Genomic DNA, 23,777 nt, shown 5'->3' with positions numbered 1-23,777 from the left:
CGGCGGTTTCCCTTGTACATAAGTTGTTTTCTTTTGCTGCTTTTTAAATTGTCTTCTTGTCTTTAACTTCTGGAAGTTTAATTATAACTTGTCTTGGTATGGGCCTCTTTGGGTTGAGTTGCTGAGCACTAACTAACTTTGCACTTTCTCCTTCTTCTCAGTAAGGTGGCTGTTGTCATCATCCTCACTTTATAACAGAGGTTCAGCAGCTTGCCCATGCAGTTCTAGTCAGTTGAAAAGCCAGGACTGACACTCGATTACAGACTGGGAATTTCTTACTTGAACGTACTGATCCTGCTCCACATTCCAGAAATGAGCAAAAAAATCTTCCTTATTATGCTTGGCTTTATTACTAAATGCTAGTAGTTACTTGAAACCCTTCTAAAAGCATATGGGGTTTTGTTTTTTATTTTTTTGTCCTTTCTAGGTATTATGGTCCTGAGAAGATACCATTTTTCCACAGGAGGCTGTGTTTCTACCCCTGGCAGATTTCAAGATGGTCCTTCCCGAATACAGAAAAAAGAAGGTCACCTCTCCAGGTCACCACTTTCAACTTTTGCAGAGTGGGAAACAGTGACATAGAACATGCTGTTCATACTTTGTATATTTCCTCTTCTGAGTCTTACATATTCTATGCTCTAGACTGTTAATAGTAACCTATGACATAACTGTAAATATTCAGCATTTTGATATCTTTTCTATTTTGAAATACCTCCTTTAAAATAAACTTATTGATTAGATATTTGTAATGTTTTCCCAGATTTAAAGACAGCAAAAGAAATGAAGGAAGGTAGCTTTAAACCATACTGTGAAGTTTGGGCAGCACAGATATTAACAGTGTTGGAAAGTTTGAAGTGAGAGGCTTACACAAACCAAGGCTATTTAGCAGAAAGAATCAGTCTGAGAATAAAAACGTCAAAAATCAGTAAAATCAGCATTTTTAAAGAATGAAACTATAAGCTCATGTTTCTTGAGTCATTATGCTACATAGTATGGAATTCCTGTCACAGAATTAAATCATTTGACTTCCCCTGAAGACGTACATTATTCAGAATCTTCCCCAAGGTGGGTGGAGGGTTCCTTTCCCATGTCACACACACCCAATACCATACATATCAGTATATGCTTCCTTGCTATCCAAAGCCAAAGTATCAAAGTCTGAGCAGCTGACAGAATCATGTAGCCTAACTCTGAATGTATCAGATGATATGATTTTACAGTACAGCCACCAGCATTCTGAGCATTACAGAGGTACCTACGAGCCTAGGGTAGAACCCAAAGTGCCAATAAAGTTTTACAGCATCCAGGTATCCATATGCATGCCTCCAGCTTTATGCTTTTCCTTCCCAAAGGCTGGCTAGAGGCTCTGGCCTTCCTAAGTGATACAAGTCATTATCATTAACCCCACCCGTGGTCCCTTTGTCTTGTGTTATCACTTGAGGGATGTTGTAAGGTTACAGGAATAATAAGAGCCATAGGCACTTGGGATCTGTAAGGGTAAGCACATTATATTTTGGGAGTTAGTTAGTTATGGGCCTCAGACATTCACTAATGAGCATAATTGTACCAGAACTTATTTAGGAAGATACTCCTCCTAGTACACATAACTATGTGCTCCTTATTAACAACTTCAAGAGGCCCAATAATGTTGCTGTAAATAATACACTGACAAAACTTAAAAAATGAAGGATGAAGTAGTATTAGTAATAAAGTAGTAGTTTGTTATAGACTACCAAATGGCCAAGACTCAATGGATCGCAAAGAAAGCAAGTATACAGTTTTATGCTGCAAGGATGATGTGTGGCATCCAGTGGCTCCAATAAGGATTTACTGGTTGCTCCAAATCATAATGAACAAGTAAAGGACACTATCTGTTGTTCTGGCTGCAAGGAGATAATAGTCCCTTTCCTGGAAAGCACAGAGCAAGTAGGCAGATATGACTTGCATATCAAAAAGCAATAGAAATGGAAAAATATGCATAAGAAATTTATGCTCACCCCGCTGGTGAGGTGAGGCAGTCGTCAATCAAGAAAATCTTCACTGGGCTTCCCTGGTGGCGCAGTGGTTGAGAATCTGCCTGCTAATGCAGAGGACACAGGTTCAAGCCCTGGTCTGCGAGGATCCCATATGCCGCGAAGCATCTGGGCCCGTGAGCCACAACTACTGAGCCTGTGCGTCTGGAACATGTGCTCCGCAACAAGAAAGGCCGCGATCGTTAGAGGCCTGCGCACTGCGATGAAGAGCGGCCGCCGATTGCCATAACAAGAGAAAGCCCTCGCACAGAAACGAAGACCCAACACAGCAAAAATTGATTAATTAATTAAAAAGAAAATCTTCACTGAAGCAGAAGTTTCAAGCAGGGCTTTTAACAAAGAGAGGGACGTGGTTTAGTAGGCAAAGGCTTAAGGCAATATTTTATTCCCATAATGAACTTAATCTACATGAAAGACATTTTTCACACTGGTAAATACATTTTAAATGTCTCAAGAACTTCGTCTGGCCTCCCGAACAAGACTATCAGTTCCTTAAAGGCAGGGAACAGAATCCTGATTTTACATTCCTTTTAGCACATACCTTGCAGAAGTAGCACATACCCTTGAGCATTTACTAACAAGATTTTAAAAACTGCTAGGCACCCAAATTCCAGACTAGTTCCACAGCCTCAGGCCCGTCAACAAGCACAGTTACAGGTACAATCTAAAGTTCCAGTAGTGTTTGTGGAATCTGTCAGGACAGAACTGGATCCCTCAGGGACAAAGTAAACAAAAGCCAGTGTTCATTTAGTCCCAAATCAGAGTGAGGATAAGAGTTTGACCCAGCCTAGGCCCTACTGGTTTTAAAGTAATGAGCTGAAACTCTGGAAGGCTAGGAATGTCTGACAATCTTTCTGCAGCCACAATACCCTCTAATAATAACAAAGAGCCCTCTCCACGAAATTCTATTCACAGCAGAGGTGTGGTTGACACACATAGGGGTAATGAACTTGGGAATTAGAGTTCTGACTCTTCAACTGCCAAAGTTATGTTTCACAGAACAGGTCAGTAGGAATATAGTTAGCTTTTGTATCCAATCATTTGCAAATTAATAAGGAAAAAATATACCAACATAGTATCCTACTGTACAAGATGACAATCTTAAGAATTTGTACATGTATCATGTGAAACATTTTTATTTCTAATTTCTATTTTGCAAGATATTTGACAATGTACAAAGAATACCCAGTTCTAGGTGGTGACTGTTTTGTATTTTATTTACAAAATTTCTCCACATAATAGTAACTACCTACCTCTTTTTTAGAAATCGGCATTGGTCCTATAATGGCCATTAGGATAAATTCTTAAGCCTACAAAAGCCGCCTTAGTACCTCTGTTCCCAGACATATTACTGTTAACTAAAAATCTGACTCCAAAGCCCACATGTAGTTTCTAATTCTGAATATACAGTCATCTTGAAGTACAATCTCATTAGATTGACAGGGGACAGTGGAGGACCCAAGCAGTCCTATCAACCTCTATAAGAGGTGTACATCAGCCTACTGTTTACATCCTTCTAGCTGTACCACCGTTTATTTGTAATGGGACCATGAGGTTGCCCCATTACACTAAAACATGGTTCCTTTGGAAAAACAAGGCATTCTCTAAGACCAGCTAGACTGGTCAGCAGGTTGAGTAAAAAGTAGCAGTCAGCAGTAAAAAATGGTTTTATTTCTTTGAACTTTTTCCTTTTCCTTTTCTGGACTCTTTTTCTGATTTTGAAGTCTTTGAAGATTTTGTCTTTTTCTGTTGGGAGGGAAAGATGCACAAAATAGTTAGTAGCTGTGTTTATGAGTAAATGAAGTAAGTTCATCTCTACAAGAAAGCAAATCTTTACCTGCAACTTAATAAAGAAGAAAGGTTGCAAACACCTAGATCTTGAACTACAGCTACCCTCGATGAGCTTACTAATAACAACTGGCTAGCTGTAGCTTTGAACTACTGAAAAGCTATTTAGACTCTAGAACTAGGATATGTTCCCCAGAACACCGACATATTTAGGAAAGACAAAATAAGCAAGATATAATTTACACACATGGTAATGTTTTCATGAAGAATTTCCTTTCCTTTCAGTTTCAGATTAGAGATCCAAACACACTCAGTTTGAGCAGGGGAGGGAGTAGACTTCTTATGTCTACACAAGACTAGAGAGCCACACTGGAGAAGGCCACTATTCCCACCCTTGCACATACAAAACAGAATCGAGGAGCAAGAATGATAAACACACACACACTAAGGACAGAAGAGGATACAAACTAGACTCCTTTGCCTCAGCCAATGGTAAACGGGGCTGATACCATAAATAATTTTAATCTTTCCTAGCAAAAGATGAGGATGTTTTGCTCTGGGAAACTTCTATGGGCAGTTCAACAGCTATAGCAAAAAATAAATAACAGAAAGGAGAAATGGTTTCATTAAAAATGCTTTTCTTGATTATGCTATGAATATGTGTCTGTGGGTAAAGCACATGCCAATGGCAAATAAAAAAAAAATAGTCCTTTTTCTAACACAGCATATGACCATCAATATGATGGCCTATTTTTTTGCTGTCTGGCTCTTCCATGGTTATAAGAAGTTGACTGTTTATAAAAATGAAATCTACACCTTCTTCACGCTCGGAACTGTGATGAACAAAACAAAAAGTATTTTCAGCTTCCTCTGTTACTTGCTAAACAGGCTCTGAATAATTTCAAAAGGCAAGTTATACACAAGATAAGCTATTTTGAGGGAGTATCATAGCTTTTCCTATTTGCAGATGAAAATACTACCTTGATCATAGCATCAGTTTCCAAAGTGTCCTGGTCCTTCTCATCAGATTGAGAGTCATCTTCATTTAACTCTTCATTGTACTCAGCATCCAGCGCTGGGCCTGTGCTGTGTCTGTGTGTCTTTACTGCCTGGAGTGAATACGGAATAAGGTGGACTTCCTTATTGTAAGCTCTTGTGAAGGCTGCTTTCACCTACACAAAAGGAATAGAGGGAGGTTTTTAAAACTCTAACTGCCAAACAACCCCTTTAAACTCTGTAGGCCTAGAGGCTCTGAGAGACCCTAGGAGCCCCTTGAAATTGTTTGTAAAATATGTATGCATGTACATGTAAGTATATCTATATGCATTTTCCTATGGAGAAGTTCCATATTTTTCATGACATTCTTAATAGAGCCATGACTCAAAAAATAAGAATCAGTATTTGGGAACATGAGGCAGATTTTTAAAAGTCACTTTATGTCATCAATTTTTGTCTATTCAGTGTTCTCTGCAGTTCTACAAAGTGACAAGCAAAGTTAGTCGATGAACCAATAAATCAAAAAAGGCTTATCATAAAGTACAAGTTAAAGCTGTCCTTTAATTACCATAAAATAGTAACTTGAAAAGCCTTAACCTCAAGCTTCTAAACCTAACTGTAGAATTAGTCCACAAATTCTAACAACGAATGTCTCTTGTGAGAATTTACCTATAGTAATACCCGTAGTCAGGTCAAAATTCTAGAGAAGACAAGCCACAGAGAACATGTCTTCTAGAACAGCACCAAGTAAACAAGCACAAGGGTGACATATTAGATACCACAAACTCATGTTACGTCACTTTAGTTTTTTCATGTTCACTATATAAAGTAGGGGATACATCATTACATAATAGATTGTCCAACTGTAATAAATACACTAAAACACAGATTAGGCAGACTAAGAAAAAGTCTAAAAATGCTCAGCCAGTAAACACTTCTTTCCATAATGCATTCCCACCACCTCACTTTTACTTCCCCAGGCTCATCTGCCTATCCTTGTAAGGAATACATCTACATTTGCTCCTCAGATTTCACACCTTGCTTTTCCATGCAGGATAAGGCAAAGATAAAACTATAAATTATAAAAGTCAAATCCCAAAGTCTACTCTTAATATTGTACTCAAATAGTATCTTTGGAAAGCACAGACCGTAAGTAAAAAGCATTTAAGAAAAGAAATTAAACTTTTAAAAGCATCTAAAACATCTCTGAAGTACTCCTAGTACACGGTAATTACAAAATGATGGAGAACCAGTGGGGTACACAATTTACCTTGGGATCCAGCTTGGAGAAGGGACTAGGTCTGTCTCCCCAGCTGCTAATTTCCATGATATTCTCAAAGTCTTCTTTCATCAAATAATACGCATCCATAAGAGCAACAACATCCTGTACTCCTTCTATCCCTTGTGAGGTCAAGGGCTGTACAAGTGCATCCCTTATATGTGACAGATAATCCACGTTTACAGTCCTTTTGCTGGAGTAAGTTCTTAAACCAAAACAAAAGATACACTGTAATCCATGGCAAACTACGACCAACTCATAGTTTGCTGGAGTTTAATTCACTTTTAATAATGTTAATGTATCTACACAATGTATCTACACAAATATGGTGGAAACATCAAAGAGGCACACCCCAGGGCAAAGTGATACGTCACCTTGAAAAAGTGGTGGGTAGGGAATAGGAAAGGAGCTGAAAGACAGGCCTTCAGCTTGAGCAATGAGAAGAGCAGGGGAGAAGAGCCCTTTCAAGCTTCTAGAGGCCACCTGTATCTCTTAGCTCATGGTCCCTTTGTCCATGTTCAAAGCAAGCAGTGGGAGCACAACATCTTCACATCTCTCTGACTGATGCTGCTGCCTACCTCCACCACTCCTTTTTTTTTTTTTTTTTGTAAAAACACTTATGATTACATTGGGCCCATCAGATAATCCAGGGTAATCTTCCCATCTCAAGATGGGAATAAATTTATGTTGTTTTAAGCCAGTAAGTTTTGGTAATTTGCTATAGCAGCAATAGAAAACTAACATGGGGTGACAAAAAAATGACCCACACCATAAACTATGAAGAGGGATCATAGTAGGAAGAAGAATTCTACAGAAACAGAAGAAAGGAACATCTCAGTTCAGCTTTAAACAAAAGTTAAGGTTAGACTAATATTAATATTGTTTCCAGGGACTAGAAAGGAAAATAAGATTGCTTAAGTAGTTCTTCATGGTTAAAAATTAATCCCTAAAGTTCACTTAATATTTGTATGCAAGCACATTTCTAAGTTTCTAAACTGTAAAAAATTTAACCAAATAAGAATTTTTGAACGTCCTTAAACTTCTCCAAGGACATTGGTTTTCATTCATCTGAGTATCCACCTTCTGTAATACGCTAAACTGTATCCCCCTGTCCCAAATGACTAGGTCAGTTTACTATTAGGATAGGAGGCGAAAACTAGTTCATTTATTTAAATAGTTCCCTTTTTCCTAGTAATTTATTTGGAGGCCAATATATTATGTATGCCTACTAGTAATAGGCATAGTCACAATGACAATAAATAATAGCACTACCTCAGATTTATATAGCTTTAAAACTTATCTTAACATTATGGCACATCTACCATCTGGCTTTATTCTCCAAAGTATCCTTTTAAGTAATAAAACGAGTGTCATACCAGTTACAGATAATAAAACTCAGGGCCGTGAACTTATCCATGTTCACTTATCTAGTTAGTGATGAAATCAAAACTAAAACACAAATCTTTGTGACTCATGCTATCCTTATTAAAGGCTAGATATACTACCCTGATAAAATGCCACACATAGAGTAATACCCCGCTTACCTGAGACTCATATGCAAAGCTAGGTCCTGAACAATACGATCATGTTTGCCCATAGATGAGTGCTTCCCCAACCAACTTGGGAAGGTAGGAAACTGGGTCATGTATCCCCTCATTAACTCTCCAGGAAGAACACTGGCATAAATGGCCTGAAAAAATTAATTGCAGTCCACAAGTTAAATTCAGTACTGAGTTAAGTTGCTTCTTTAGCAGCTGTTGGCTTCCAAGCAGTCTCTGGAAAATGCAGTAACATTGCTCCCAGTACCTAATTCCAAGATAGGCCCCTTCCCTCTCTCCCTCATCTGTTGGTATGGGAAACTTCAACTTGAGAAAACAATTAATTGCAGTAAATGCCTTGGTCCAAAACATGTTATGGCCCTCACAGATCATCTAGCCAACACAGACTCCTCAGCCAACTGATCTCAACATACACCAGTAACCTCACAATGCCAGTGTTATAGAAAATACTGTTTAAGAGGAATATGATTGTCTTCAGCATAAGATATCAATAAACCAGGTGGATCAAAGCATGGAAAATCTAATAATTAGAGAATTAAGTAAACGGACACTTGAGAAAAGTTTTTTTTAAAGGTATCCTTGGATATTGTCTATATCCAGGGTTTTTACCTTTTTTTATATATAAATTTATTTATTTTTGGCTGTGTTAGGTCTTCGTTGTGGGCTTTCTCTAGTTGCGGTAAGTGTGGGCTACTCTGCAGTGCACGGGCTTCTCATTGCGGCAGCTTCTCTTGTTGTGGAGCATGGGCTCTAGGTGTGCAGGCTTCAGTAGTTGTGGCATGCAGGCTCAGTAATTGTGGCTCATGGGCTCTAGAGCACAGGCTCAGCAGTTGTGGTGAACAGGCTTAGGTGCTCCGTGGCATGTGGTATCTTCTCGGACCAGGGCTCGAACCCATGTCCCCTGCATTGGCAGGCGGATTCTTAACCACTGCACCACCAAAGAAGTCCCAGGGTTTTTACTTTTTTAAAGGTTGGAATTATACATAGATCTTTGTCCTGCTTTGTTCTAATAATATTCTCTCAAGTATTTTTTATATTAGATCATCTTTACAAGTAATTTTAAAGGCTGCATAATGTTCCATCAAGAGGATTTACCATAATTAATCAGACTCCTATTGCTGAACATGGAGATTTTCTCCCATTTCTTGCTATCAAAATTAATGCTTTAGGGCAGGGGTCCCCAATCCCCGAGCCACACACCGGTATCGGTAGGAACCGGGCTGCACAGCAGGAGGTGAGCGGCGGGCAAGCGAGCGAAGCCTCATCTGTATTTACAGCCGCTCCCCATCGCTCGCATTACTGCCTGAGCTCCACCTCCTGTCAGATCAGTGGTGGCATTAGATTCTCATGGGAGCGTGAACCCTACTGTGAACTGTGCACGTGAGGGATCTAGGTTATGCACTCCTTATGAGAATCTAATGCCTGATGATCTGAGGTGGAGCTGAGGCGGTCCCATCACCCCCAGATGGGACTGTCTAGTTGCAGGAAAACAAGCTCAGGGCTCCCACTGATTCTGCATTATGGTGAGTTGTATAATTATTCCACTATATATTACAATGTAACAATAATAGAAATAAAGTGTACAATAAATGTAATGTGCTTGAATCATCCCAAAACCATCCCCCCGCTACCATCCGTGGAAAAACTGTCTTCCATGAAACTGGTCCCTGGTGCCAAAAAGGTTGGGGACCCCTGCTTTAGGAAGTAGTTTTGCACATTAAGCTCTTCCTGTGTTTAACATTATTTATTCAGGATAAATTCTCATAGGTATAATTATTAGGTACAAAAAAAAAATGAACACTTTTAAAACATAAGAGAAAGGAATCTTTAAAAGAAGAGTAGACCTCCAGAAGTCCCTTGCTTGTTAGGTCAATATTACATAAATATGCAAAACTCAAGAATAAATAACCAGTCTTAATTATGAAAGTTTGCAAAACCCTGTTTTGAGTAAAAGATATCAACCTAAATAAAGTACCCAATACAAAGCTGCCTCTGTAGCAAGGAAGAATAAAGAAGATCAGAATTCATATATCAGAAAAATGGCTGCAAACCTGCCCTGGTTGCATTTCTTCAGGGATGAGCTACTTAGTAACAATCTGGGAGAGCCAAGAATGACAAAAAAGAAATGGATTCTTAAGGTAAAAGAGAGCAAATGAAACTTTTGACTTACATCTTAGTTATGACCAAAATCTGACATTCCTAGTTCCATATGTCCATTTACATTAAAAACATTGAAAAATAAGAGTAGATTAAGAAATAGATAATAGTGACCACAAGGTACTTTACTCTATAACAGATTATATTTTTTGCCATTAAGAGACGTAATGTTTATCTGGTATTTCAAATAATTACAGGAGCTAAAAGCTATTTTGTTCTAACTAAAGCAGGGTCTGCACTTTAAGGAAAGCCCTATGCTTACCTGTGTGGGCAGAAGACTCCAGTTTTGCTTATTCCGGATCTGACGGTCCACTAGGTCACCATCAGATATGCTGTCTGCTGCTCTGCTTAAAAGCGTCAAGTGCTTTTTCATGTCACCCCTGCAGGAATAAACCAGTCCGAATTAAACCACTGTCCACACTCCACACCCCTCCCTCCCAGGTATCTGGCCTTTGTAGGGCTTGGAGGGGTACTAATTCTACCCCTCATTAGCTCTGAACACTCACCCTGCGGCTACAGGCTTCACATGTATGTAGTTCTCCTGGACAAAGAGGGGTGCTATTGAATAATCATGAAAAAAGAGATCTAATTTGTCCACAAGTGACATATGAGCAGTCTCCTCTCCAGTTACAAACACTTTCCGGGCAACATCAAATGGGCCCTAAAAAGAAAGAGGGACATACCTAGTAGAATGACCAATAACCAAAACACTAACAACACTAAATGCTAGCTAAGATGTGGAGAAACAGAAACTCTCTTTCACTGCTGGTAGGAGTGCAAGATGGTACAGTCACTTTGGAAGACAGATCGGTAGTTTCTTACAAAACTAAATATATTCTTAACACACCATCCAGCAACTCCGCTCCTTGGAATTTACCCAAGTGAACTGAAAACATATCCACATAAAAAGAAATGACTTACAAAGCCATGAAAAGATATGGAGAAACCTTAAACGTATATTACTAAGTGAAAGAAGTCAATCTGAAAAGATGACATACTATACGACTCCAGCTATATGACATTCTGAAAAAGGTGAAACTATGGAGACAGTAAAAAGATTAGTGGTTACCAGGGGCTGGGGGAAGGGAGGGATGAACAGGCAAAGCAAAGAGCATTTTGGGGGCAGTGAATGTATTCTGTATGATACTACAATGGTGGATAAAGGCCACTACATATTTGTCAAAACCCACAGAATGTACACCACCAAGAGCAAACCCTAATGGTAAACTATGGACTGTGGGTGATAATGGTGTGTCAGTGTAGGTCATCAATTGTAACGAATGTGCCGCTCTGGTGGTGGGTGTTGACAGTGGGGGACATTATACAGGGGGACATGCAGGCAATCTCGATTTTGCTGTGAACCTAAAATGGCTCTGAAAATGTTTACTGATTTTTTAAAAAGAGGAAGGGAGGGGAAAAATACTGTTTAGTCATTGCTCTAACTGTAATAATAAGTTCTGATTGGTGACTAGGTGAAACGACACAGAGATAATTGATACACACCTGTAGTTTCAGAGAGGTCATTTAAACTATAAGCCAACTGAAACAAGATTATCCTGAACAGTTCCAAAACCACTCAAAACATGAAATCCATATATAAGGGACTCGAGAAAGGCCATTTCATAACTACTGAGGCATAAAACTTCCCTTTCTCAAAATTTACAATTACATTGACAGTCCAGTAAGGAAAAATTCATTTGAAGTAGAAACACTTTTAGCAGCTGTCTATATCTCTTACTATAAATATCCATAGGTTCCACAGGTGTCTCAAGGAACTATAACTATTTCAATTAAATTAATACTAACAGGAAAAGCAGTGCTTTGGCACTTAAGAAGTGGAAATTTATTTTACCAATTTGATATCCTTTTTGGCTCTAAGAGAATCAGCCTTAGCCTGGTCATAGGTTAGTGCTTTACTTCGTGCACACCACATACTCAGATTGTGTAAAACCTGAAAGAATCACAAGTAAGACACTGTTAAGACAGGAAAATACTGCCACTCCCCATCCCCAAAACACTGAAGGCATCCATTCAAAATCATCATCAATGTTATATAATATATATCTCATTTTACCTGTCTGATATCTTGATTGGCTCCCAAAATTATTTCATTCATAGCTGGAGGGGGAATCTTTAAACCCTCTTTAAATGCAATAGACATCATAGCACCCTGAAATTGACAAAGGGGAATGAATCTTCACTCATTTTTTTAAATTCATATCATCAGATTTTTAAAAAATATTTATCAGGTACCTTTAAAAACTGACCCAGAAAACACGGAAAAAATAAAATGACACTTTCCCAAAGAATATTATAAGTTTCAGTCTCCAGGCTTTGAAGACTGGAGATCTTATGGGGCATTTTTCTACAAAGCTTTCATCTGAAAAGATTTCCGCTTTATGATGAGGTTCTGCCGACACTTCCAATCTTCTAGGAGCTTGTAAAATTGTGGAACTGAAGAGCCGTTGTGGATCTTGGATATTACCTTTCCCAAACCTCATATATCCCAGAAATCACATTTTCACTCACAGAAAGATAGACAAGATGAAAAGGCAGAGGGCTATATACCAGATGAAGGAACAAGATAAAACCCCAGAAAAACAACTAAATGAAGTGGACATAGGCAACCTTCCGGAAAAAGAATTCAGAATAATGATAGTGAAGATGATCCAGGACCCTGGGAAAAGAACAGAGGCAAAGATCGAGAAGATGCAAGAAATGTTTAGCAAAGATCTAGAAGAATTAAACAACAAACAAACAGAGATGAACAATACAGTAACTGAAATGAAAACTACACTAGAGGGCTTCCCTGGTGGCGCACTGGTTGAGAGTCCACCTACCGACGCAGGAAATGCGGGTTCGTGCCCCGGTCTGGAAAGATCCCACATGCCGTGGAGCGGCTGGGCCCGTAAGCCATGGCCACTGAGCCTGCGCGTCTGGAGCCTGTGCTCCGCAATGGGAGAGGCCACAACAGTGAGAGGCCCACGTACCGCAAAAAAACAAAAACCTACACTAGAAGGAATCAATAGCAGAATAACTGAGGCAGAAGAATGGATAAGTGACCTGGAAGACAGAATGGTGGAATTAACTGCTGTGGAACAGAACAAAGACAAAAGAATGAAAAGAAATGAAGACAGCCTAAGAGACCTCTGGGACAACATTAAATGCAACAACATTCGCATTATATGAGTCCCAGAAGGAGAAGAGAGACAGAAAGGACCAGAGAAAATATTTGAAGAGATTACAGTCGAAAACTTCCCTAACATGGAAAAGGAAATAGCCACCCAAGTCCAGGAAGCACAGCAAATACCATACGGGATAAACCCAAGGAAAAACATGCCAAGACACATAGTAATCAAACTGGCAAAAATTAAAGACAAAGAAAAATTATTGAAAGCAGCAAGGGAAAACCGACAAATAACATACAAGGGAAGTCCCATAAGGTTAACAGCTGATTTCTCAGCAGAAACTCTACAAGACAAAAGGGAGTGGCATGATATACTTAAAGTGATGAAAGGGAAGAAACTACAACCAAGATTACTCTACCCGGCAAGGATCTCATTCAGATTCGATGGAGAAATCAAAAGCTTTACAGACAAGCAAAACCTAAGAGAATTCAGCACCACCAAACCAGCTCTACAACAAATGCTAAAGGAACTTCTCTAAGTGGGAAACACAAGAGAAGAAAAGGGCCTAGAAAGACAAACCCAAAACAATTAAGAAAATGGTAATAGGAACATACATATTGATAATTACCTTAAACGTGAATGGATTAAATGCTCCAACCAAAAGACACAGGCTTCCTGAATGGATACAAAACCAAGACCCATATACATGCTGTTTACAAGAGACCCACTTCAGACCTAGGGACACATTCAGACTGAAAGTGAGGGGATGGAAAAAGATAGTCCATGCAAATGAAAATCAAAAGAAAGCTGGAGTAGCAATACTCATATCAGATAACATAGACTGTAAAATAAAGAACATGACAAGAAACAAATAAGAACACTACATAATGATCAAGGGATCAATCCAAGAAGAAGATATAAAAATTATAAATATATAAGCAACCAACATAGGAGCACGTCAATACATAAGGCAACTGCTAAGAGCTATAAAAGAGGAAATCGACAGTAACACAATAATACTGGGGGACTTTAACACCTCACTTACACCAATGGACAGATCATCCATCATGAAAATAAATAAGGAAACAGAAGCTTTAAAAGACACACTAGACCAGATAGACCAGATAGATTTAATTGATATTTATAGGACACTCCATCCAAAAACAGCAGACTACACTTTCTTCTCAACTGTGCATGGAACATTCTCCAGGCTAGCTGACATCTTGGGTCACAAATCAAGCCTCAGTAAATTTAAGAAAATTGAAATCATATCAAGCATCTTTTCTGACCACAATGCTATGAGATTAATAACCAAGAGATCACTGAAGAAAACAAAGAGGAAATCAAAATATACCTACAGAAAAATGACAATAAAAACACGACGATCCAAAACCTATGGGATGCAGCAAAAGCAGTTCTAAGAGGGAAGTTTATAACCATACAAGCCTACCTCAAGAAACAAGACAAATCTCAAATAAACAATCTAACCTTACACCTAAAGGAACTAGAGAAAGAAGAACAAATGAAACCCAAAGTTAGCAGAAGGAAAATCATAAAGATCAGAGCAGTAATAAATGAAACAGAAACAAGGAAAACAATAGCAAAGATCAATAAAACTAAAAGCTGGTTCTTTGAGAAGATAAACAAAATTGATAAACCATTAGCCAGACTCATCAAGAAAAAGAGGGAGAGGACTCAAATCAATAAAATTAGAAATGGACGAGGGGAAGACGGCGGAAGAGTAAGATGCACATATCACCTTCCTCCCCACAGATACACCAGAAATACATCTACACGTGGAACAATGCCTACAGAACACCTACTGAACGCTGGCAGAAGACCTCAGACCTCCCAAAAGGCAAGAAACTCCCCACGTACCTGGGTAGGGCAAAAGAAAAAAGAATAAACAGAGACAAAAGAATAGGGACGGGACCTGCACCAGTGGGAGGGAGCTGTGAAGGAGGAAAAGTTACCACACACTAGGAAGCCCCTTTGCGGGTGGAGACTGCAGGAGGCGGAGGGGGGAAGCTTCAGAGCCACGGAGGACAGCGCAGCAACAGGGGTGCGGAGGGCAAAGCGGGGAGATTCCCGCACAGAGGATCGGTGCCGACCATATTTTATTTTACTTACTTTATCTTCCTTTCTTTTTTTGCTTCCTTCCCTCCTTCCTTCCTTCCTCCCTCCCTTTCTTTCTCTTTCCTTCTTTCTTTCTTTCCTTTCCTTTCTTTCTTTCTTTTCCTTTCTTTCTTTCTTTTCCTTTCCTTTCTTTCTTTCTCTCTCTGTTTTTGTATCTTTAATTCATAAGGACACATGCACCCCAATGTTCACTGCAGCACTATTTACAATAGCCAGGTCATGGAAGCAACCTAAATGCCCATCGAAAGACGAATGGATAAACAAGTTGTGGTACATATGTACAATGGAATATTACTCAGCCCTAAAAAGGAATGAAACTGAGTCATTTGTTGAGACGTGGATGGATCTAGAGACTGTCATACAAAGTGAAGTAAGTCAGAAAGAGAAAAACAAATATTGTATACTAATGCACATATGTGGAACCTAGAAAAATGGTACAGATGAACCAGTTTGCAGGGCAGAAGTTGAGACACAGATGTAGAGGACAAACGTATGGACACCAAGGGGGGAAAACCGCAGTGGGGTGGGGATGGTGGTGTGCTGAATTGGGCGATTGGGATTGACATGTATACACTCATGTATATAAAATTGATGACTAATAAGAACCTGCAGTATAAAAAAACAAAAAAGAAATCATATTTTCTCTGTGTATATGCTGTGATAAAGCTCAGAACTTAAAGCACTGGTTCAAAAGTTATGTTTATGTTAAAACTGTAATAGCTATAGTTCCTCCCCAAATTGTACTCATTTATACATCTGTCATTAACATATGAAAATACCCTTTCCCATACCCTAGACAACACAATATATTGTCAAGATTTAGAAATGAAAAAAAATTTGACCCAAAAATATATAGGACAGTGTGATGGGGAAAAATATTCCAATTATCATACCTTAATTTGTTCAACCCGAGGTCTTTGAAAACGAAGATCAAAACAATAATGAACCAAAGATCGAATCTTGGGATGATTTCTATCATTGCACATACAAATAATGGGAATTTTTGTATGTTTTATCAGGCCAATTAATTCCTGAAAGGAAAATTTGCAACATAAAAACAATTTATAAAAGAACAACAAAATACCACACAACGTATGTATTTTAGGTTTTAAAACCTCCTCAGCAACATGCCTGAATTGCCGTAAATATCACAGCATGATAATTAGTTCTTTAAATATATGTTTTTTTTAAAAAATATAAATCAACAGTAAAACTTCAAAAATACGGTGATTTTATTACCTGAATTCCTCCCCTGTCCTCATTGCCGGCCATGCCATCTACTTCATCCATGATGAGAGCATGTTTCGTGCCTACTGAATCGGCTGCTCCACCTGCCCCACGTTGAGAAGCAATGGGACAGGACACAAACAAAATCACAATTGTTCAAACATGGCTGCTTTAAAAATGTATCTATGTAACACATGTCCATGGCGTGAAATTCAAGAGGCACAAGAGTAAGCAGTGAAAAGAAATTCTTTCCCACCTCTGTCTCCTAGGATATGCAGTTTCTAGAGGCAAACAATGGGCACAGTCTCCTGTACATATATCCCTTAAGAGACATTCTATACATATTAAAAACATGTGTACATAAAAATATACACCTTGGTTTTATCATTTAATATGTTTTTGTGATCTGTTCCTTATCTGCACATACAGAACACCTTATTTATTAAAGGCTATTTAAATATTCCATTTTACACATACATCATAATTAACCACTTTCCACTGATAAAATATGAAATGCCTCCAATCTTTTGCTATTATGAATCGTGTGCAATGAATACCCCTACATATATCTGTCATTTTGCATATATACAAGTATAACGGTTGCTAAATTCCAGGAACTGGATTTTCTGGGTTCAAGGGTATGTATAATTTAACTTTGAGCAATACTGTCAGATTGCTCTCCAGAGCTGTACTGATTTATACTCCCCCCAATCATGTACAAGAGTGACATTTCCTGAGCAAATTCTTTTTATCATCTTCTACCATTCAGGTGACCATGCAATATACTGTAGATTCTAAATATGCAGTATAGTCTGTAATTTGGGTATCTTGTTTTCCACATAAACTCTGGCCGTGCCAGACCACTAGCTACAACCTGAAACACAGTGGCACTTTCACACTATGTCCTTTCTCCTCCTCTACCACCTTTGCCTGAAATAACCTCTTCCACCCACAAACTATTCTCTTTCTCATTTTTCAAGGCCCTTTGAACAAACGTCACCCTTTTACTGGTAGTTTTCCCCAATGTCTCAAACAGAATCATTCCTTCACTTACAGCCTTTTATCTCCTCTCTCATCGCACTGTATTATTTATCAATTTTCTCTCTTCACAGGATTCACTTTTGAATCCTCTAAAATCTGCATAAATGTGTCCACATATACATTTTTATCACATTCTCAGAAACCACTAAGACCTGACCAAAAAAAAAAGTTAACTACTGGCTTCCCTGGTGGCGCAGTGGTTGGGAGTCCGCCTGCTAATGCACGGGACATGGGTTTGTGCCCCGGTCCAGGAGGATCCCACGTGCCACGGAGCGGCTGGGCCCGTGAGCCATGGCCGCTGAGCCTGCACGTCCGGAGCCTGTGCTCCGCAGCAGGAGAGGCCACAGCAGTGAGAGGCCCGCGTACCGCAAAAAAAAAAAAGAAAAAAAAAGTTAACTACTGTCCTATCAGAATTATGTCAGAGGCTTTTCTTATTCTCTCATTAGCTCTAGGACTTAGAAGGGTGCCTGACACATAGTAATGTTCAATACTGGTTACTGAACATTGAAATTAACTGTTTTTCTTACATAACCTCTCCCCTCCACCAAAAAAAACCAGTTTAAAAATCCACGTACTTGAATAAAAGCCTTTGATGCTGGTATTATTCAGCGATTCAGCAACAATTTCCTTCAAACTGTTCTTACTCCGAGTGTCACTTGCATTCAGTTCCACGTAGCTATATCCCAGTTCCTAATCAAAATATTGGACACCATTACTATCACAATGCAAATTAATAACTCACCCCCCAAAAACAAGGCAATTAAGAAAGAAAGAGGGTAGAGAAGTCACATAAGTAACCATGGGTGAAAAGATAAAGTAGGATACTAACAGACAATAAGATGAACTATAATATGCCTCACATTACTAAGAGATTTTTTTAAAATATCATATACATAACATACCAGACACATGTAAACACACACAAGTTTGGTCTTCAAACCTCAGCTCACATAGCACTAATCTGGAAGAGTATATTTGAACACAAGCAATTTTAAGAAGTTTGCTTCTTAAAGTCCCCAAAAGAATTAAATATAACCATCCTAAAATTTCAATAGTAGATCTAGAATTAATCTTTATTAGGATAACAAAAAGTAATTATTTACTCTTCAAGATAAACTATACAGTTAAATCATTCTTTGTCAAACTATCCCGATACACAATCTTCCTGTCAAATTGTGAAAAGTAATTTGGACTTATTTCCCAAAATTGATCATTATGTTGATCATAAGGCATTATGAAAGACCGTAATTCAATTCCCCAAAAAAGTAATGATAATAATAAAGGGAAAAAAGAGCCATCTTCACAACTGTAAAGACTAGGGAAAAATTTTTTTGTTTTTTTAAATGTTAAATAATAGAGTAGAAAATATATAGTTGTTACACCAACTAAAAATTTATGGTCTGGTCCATACAACAAAGACTAAATGGAACCACCAGCCTATCCAACAGAGAGTTGGGAAATCCAGCAATAATTTTTTTTTTTTTTTTGCGGTACACGGGCCTCTCACTATTCTGGCCTCTCCCATTGCGGAGCACAGGCTCCGGACGCGCAGGCTCAGCGGCCATGGCTCACGGGCCCAGCCGCTCCATGGCATGTGGGATCTTCCCAGACCGGGGCACGAACCCGCATCCCCTGCATCGGCAGGCGGACTCCCAACCACTGTGCCACCAGGGAAGCCCCAGCAATAAATTTTTTAAATATATATATATATTTATTGATTGGGTTGCACCGGGTCTTAGTTGCAGCACACAGGCTCCTTAGTTGCAGCATGTGAACTCTTTAGTTGCAGCATGTATGTGGGATCTATTTACCTGACCAGGGATTGAACCCGGGCCCCATGCATTGGGATCATGGAGTCTTAACCACTGCGCCACCAGGGAAGTCCCAATCCAGCAATAAATTTAAAGTAAGTTTAAAACCTCTCATTTTATTATGCTGATACTATTTCACGTATCGTTTCATAGCATCCTGATACATGAGCCCTGCTTGGCTCTAGTGCCTCGTCCTCTCATTGTCCAGAGATATGGCAGCTGTAGAGACAACAAGAGCAAAGGCAGGATCCCATAGCAGTGAAGAGTTAGACTACCTGGGTTCACACTGTGCCACCACCCTCCTCTATAAGCCTGTTTCGTTTGTCACATGAGGATGGCAACAGTACCTATATTGAGTACACAGCATTCTTCCTACAAGGGTATATAAGATATCTGTATCTACAAGAGTCTGTAAGACATATTATCTATAAGATTATACACCCAAGGGCTTATTTGCACACTGTCTAGCACACAAGTGAATATCACCTATTATTATAATTACCAATATTTAAAAAAGGATGAAAATGACAAATATGCCCAGAACCAAAGCAAATTCTAGAGGTTTGATTTTAGAAAAGTAAGGACAGAATACCCACCTGACAAACCAGAGAAGCTGTGGTTGTTTTGCCAACACCGGGAGGGCCTGAGAGCAATGCAGCTTTAAAACTGGAGCCATCATCTTTGCCAGCAAATTTACCAAACTTTGCTGCTAGGAAAAAAGAAGTTCCAGAATGTTAATCTCTACTTCCTAACAGAAATGCAGGAATGGCAGGAATAACTGCGTAAAGTTAGCATCAGAAGCACCTCCAGTTTAGTCCGAAATTTGCAGAATATTTTTTACAAAGTATAAACAACAGTTTCCAGAGCATTTAGTGAAATTCTACTCCCTATCTCACCTCCACTCAAAATAAAACACGAAAACTTTAAAACCCTGATCTGAAACAATAATATTATGAGTTTCCTTTCCTACAAAAGCACAGGTCACGGAGCACACTACCTGGGCTCTGATCCTAACTCTACCGCTCACCAGCAGCTGGGAGAACTTCAGAAGTGACTTAACCCCTCTGTGTCTGTTTCCTCCTTTGTAAAATGAGGGTAACAATAGTAATGCGTGTAGTGGGCATGCTGTGAGGATGGACATGCTGAGCACAGAGCCTGGCATGTCTCAGTAAATACTAACAAGCACAGTCACCTACATGATCACAAAAATAATGAACTGAAAATGCTGTATCTGCAACTATCCTGCCCAGCTCAACTCCTCCCCTTATCACATGGGGACCTGGCACATAATGGGTTCTCAATTCATATACAAGGACTGAGAGAGAGATGGTTAAACCTACTTCAGGCATGGGAAAACGGACTATAGTTCACCCAAAGCCTTAAAAAGTCTTCTCTAGGTACACAAAGCATTTATACCACCTTTTATTTGGTGTTGGAAAGAGAAAAGGGGTCAGCTTAAGTTTAACCCTGTATTATTACAATTATATTATCTGTTATAAATAAAATAAACTGGCATTGTTGGCCAATGTCTAGTAACCACCTAGACATTAATAACCCAGTCATTGCTTTGGGAATTCACTATGATGCTCACTAAATTTTTCCTTCTTATTTCTCACACAGTATCGCCCAGGGCTGTGGCTGGAGCTCAAGACAACACTACTAACATCTGTGATTGGAAACTTCAGTTCCAATAATAAACACTTTGGACATTAAATATATATTGCAACTGTTCATTTTCCGTGCCTACCAAAAGCAAACATGCTACTGGGATTCTCAGGCTGCCTACTCAGTAAGCGTGCCTCAGCTTTTTATTTGCACCTTTCCTCCCAAGTCTCTCTGGCCCTCTCAGGGGTCTTGCTCTCACATGTCTCGGACCTTGGTACATGTATGCTCTCCCACCCGACACTCCCCTCCCTTCACTTAGCTAACTCCTTCTTAGTTTCCAGGTCTTAGCTTAGATATCTCTTCCTCTAGGGATGGGAATCCCTGACCACACACTTCCACCCCCTGAGGACCCTATACTTAACCCTGTAACAGTACTTAGCACAATACATTTTAATTACTGGTGTACCTATGTCTCCCTCACTGACCAGGAGTGCCTTAAAGGGGACTGTGTTTTGTTCACAATAGCATTGCCGGGGTCTAGCACAGCACCTAGGCTCAGAGCAGGCTCTCAATAAATGCTTGCTGAGAGATCAATGAACCAACTACTACACTTCCTAACACATGTGTCACTGAGCAATGACATGGTGACAGACACACAGAAAAATGAATGAAGCTGTAAAATCACCGTGTTTCTTATCTTCGGATGGACTCTTGTGCCAGTTTTGGAGCCAGCGTAGGAGTTTGTTGGCACAGCTCTGGTCACCTTGCTGTCCAATTATGGTCTTGAGCGAGGATGGCTTATATTTATCCACCCAGAGCAAATTCTCCACTTTGTTTTCACTGCTGTCATCAGCCAAATTCCTAGCCCAGCTGTCACCATTTGTTTCCTCAGCCACCTGCTCCGTGAAGTCCAGGCCTCTCTGAAACATACTTGTTTCCTTTTTTATTGACTTTATAGAGCTTTGCTTTTTGGGAGTCAGTCTGCACTTTTTAGATTCTGATTCCTTCTTAGTTGGACTAATTTTTCTTTTTCCTTGGTCATTTTTTTGGGGTGTTCTTTCCAATTTGGATTTTTCTTTCTTCATCTTAAAAATTGGAGGAAAAAAGAAACCTGATGAGATATAGAGAATTTCTATCCTTCTAAATGTACTCTAGAGGGCAATCTAAGATATCCAAATGAGCTACCCAACCTGGGTCTCTTTTCACAATGGACCCTGCTATTTGTGGAAGTCCCCACCTTCCAAACCTTAAAAAAATTACCAGCACACCAAAAAGCACCCAAATACAATTTTAAAAATGAGAATATATTAGTTTTTTGAAAGTAATAAGTATTATAAAATCAGTTTAAAAAAACGTGAAGGGGCTTCCCTGGTGGCGCAGTGGTTGAGAGTCCGCCTGCCGATGCAGGGGACACGGGTTCATGCCCCGGTCCGGGAAGGTCCCACATGCCACGGAGCGGCTGGGCCCGTAAGCCATGGCCGCTGAGCCTGCGCGTCCGGAGCCTGTGCTCCGCAACGGGAGAGGCCACAACAGTGAGAGGCCCGCGTACCGCAAAAAATAAAAAATAAAAAAAGGCAAAGGATTAAGAATTTGTTTTCTGACTAGTTAATATTTAATTTCTCCACAAAAACTCGTACACAAATGTTCATAGCAGCATTATTATATTTTATATATACAAATAATTATATTTTATAGCCCAAAAAATGGAAACGACCCAAAATGGCCATCAAAAGATGAACAAATAAACAAAATGTGGTATACCCACACAATGGAATACTGATCACCAATAAAAAGGAGTGAAACACTGATTTATACTTCAACATAGCTGAACCTTGAAAACACGATGCTAAGTGAAAAAAGCCAGAAAAAAAGACCACATATTACATGTTTCCCTTTATAGAAAATTTCCAGAACAGGCAAATCCATAGACAGAAAGTAGAGTAGTGGTTGCCAGGGGTGGGAATGAAGAGTGACTGCTAATGGGTGTAGCGCTTCTGTGGGGAGTGATGAAAATGTTCTGGAATAGACAGTGGTGACAGCTGCACAGTCTTGTGAATATACTAAAAACCACTAACGTACATTTTAAAAGGGTGAATTTTATGATGTGTGAATAATGTCTCAATAAAAAAAAAAGTGCCTCTGCATTGTTGGTGGGAATGTAAATTGATACAGCCACTACGGAGAACAGTATGGAGGTTCCTCAAAGAACTAAAAATAGAACTACCATACAACCCAGCAATCCCACTACTGGGCATATACCCTGAGAAAACCATAATTCAAAAAGAGTCATGTACCACAATGTTCATTGCAGCTCTATTTACAATAGCCAGGATATGGAAACAAGCTAGGTGTCCATCGACAGATGAATGGATAAAGAAGATGTGGCACGTATACACAATGGAATATTTCTCAGCCATAAAAAGAAATGAAATTGATTTATTTGTAGTGAGGTGGATGGGCCTAGAATCTGTCATACAGAGTGAAGTAAGTCAGAAAGAGAAAAACAAATACCATACGCTAACACATATATATGGAATCTAAGAAAAAAAAAAAAAAGGTCATGAAGAACCTAGGGGTAAGATGGGAATAAAGACACAGACCTACTAAAGAATGGACTTGAGGATATGGGGAGGGGGAAGGGTAAGCTGTGACAAAGTGAGAGAGTGGCATGGACATATATACACTACCAAACGTAAAATAGATAGCTAGTGAGAAGCAGCCGCATAGCACAGGGAGATCAGCTCGGTGCTTTGTGGCCGCGTAGAGGGGTGGGATAGGGGGGGGGAGAGGGAGGGAGACACAAGAGGGAAGAGATATGGGAACATATGTATATGTATAACTGATTCACTTTGTTATAAAGCAGAAACTGACACACCATTGTAAAGCAATTATACTCCAATAGAGATGTTAAAAAAAAAAAAGTGCCTCTTTACCAGTGAGTGGGTGCTAAAATTAGTGGGTGAATGTTTGAGGAACAACAAGGTATTAAAGTATCTCCCCAAGATATTTATCAGTTA

At 39.3% G+C, this 23,777-nt stretch overlaps 2 protein-coding genes across 7 annotated transcripts in view; one reads left to right on the top strand and one right to left on the bottom strand.

Moving 5' to 3' along the window:
- WDR19 (WD repeat domain 19) overlaps positions 1 to 742 on the top strand; it is an 84,001-nt gene extending 83,259 nt beyond the window's left edge. For all 4 annotated transcript variants that reach the window (XM_024731710.1, XM_024731709.1, XM_024731711.1 and 1 more), the window contains one exon: positions 428 to 742. The gene's annotated coding sequence lies outside the window, so the exon portion shown is untranslated. The remainder of the gene's footprint in view (positions 1 to 427) is intronic.
- Positions 743 to 2,307: 1,565 nt separating this feature from the next.
- The window catches only part of RFC1 (replication factor C subunit 1), a 71,170-nt gene continuing 49,700 nt past the window's right edge, over positions 2,308 to 23,777 (bottom strand). The window contains exons 13-25 of one of the 3 annotated variants that reach the window (XM_024731724.1): positions 21,446 to 21,845; positions 19,752 to 19,864; positions 17,920 to 18,034; positions 16,316 to 16,407; positions 15,970 to 16,107; positions 11,887 to 11,982; positions 11,665 to 11,763; positions 10,319 to 10,473; positions 10,075 to 10,192; positions 7,641 to 7,786; positions 6,088 to 6,301; positions 4,802 to 4,930; positions 2,308 to 3,779 (exon numbers count right to left, since the gene is read on the bottom strand). In XM_024731724.1, the coding sequence (XP_024587492.1) occupies positions 3,702 to 3,779; positions 4,802 to 4,930; positions 6,088 to 6,301; positions 7,641 to 7,786; positions 10,075 to 10,192; positions 10,319 to 10,473; positions 11,665 to 11,763; positions 11,887 to 11,982; positions 15,970 to 16,107; positions 16,316 to 16,407; positions 17,920 to 18,034; positions 19,752 to 19,864; positions 21,446 to 21,845 (1,893 nt within the window). In that variant the 3' untranslated portion in view covers positions 2,308 to 3,701. Of the gene's footprint in view, positions 3,780 to 4,801; positions 4,994 to 6,087; positions 6,302 to 7,640; positions 7,787 to 10,074; positions 10,193 to 10,318; positions 10,474 to 11,664; positions 11,764 to 11,886; positions 11,983 to 15,969; positions 16,108 to 16,315; positions 16,408 to 17,919; positions 18,035 to 19,751; positions 19,865 to 21,445; positions 21,846 to 23,777 lie in introns of all 3 variants that reach the window. The other 2 variants (XM_024731725.1, XM_024731723.1) reach the window with 2 other exon arrangements.

This window comes from Neophocaena asiaeorientalis, unplaced genomic scaffold, assembly GCF_003031525.2.
Source record: "Neophocaena asiaeorientalis asiaeorientalis breed wild unplaced genomic scaffold, Neophocaena_asiaeorientalis_V1.1 scaffold39, whole genome shotgun sequence".
Lineage (NCBI taxonomy): Eukaryota > Metazoa > Chordata > Mammalia > Artiodactyla > Phocoenidae > Neophocaena > Neophocaena asiaeorientalis.
The sequence above is the reverse complement of the archived record's forward strand: the minus strand, read 5'-3'. Positions and strand labels throughout refer to the sequence as shown.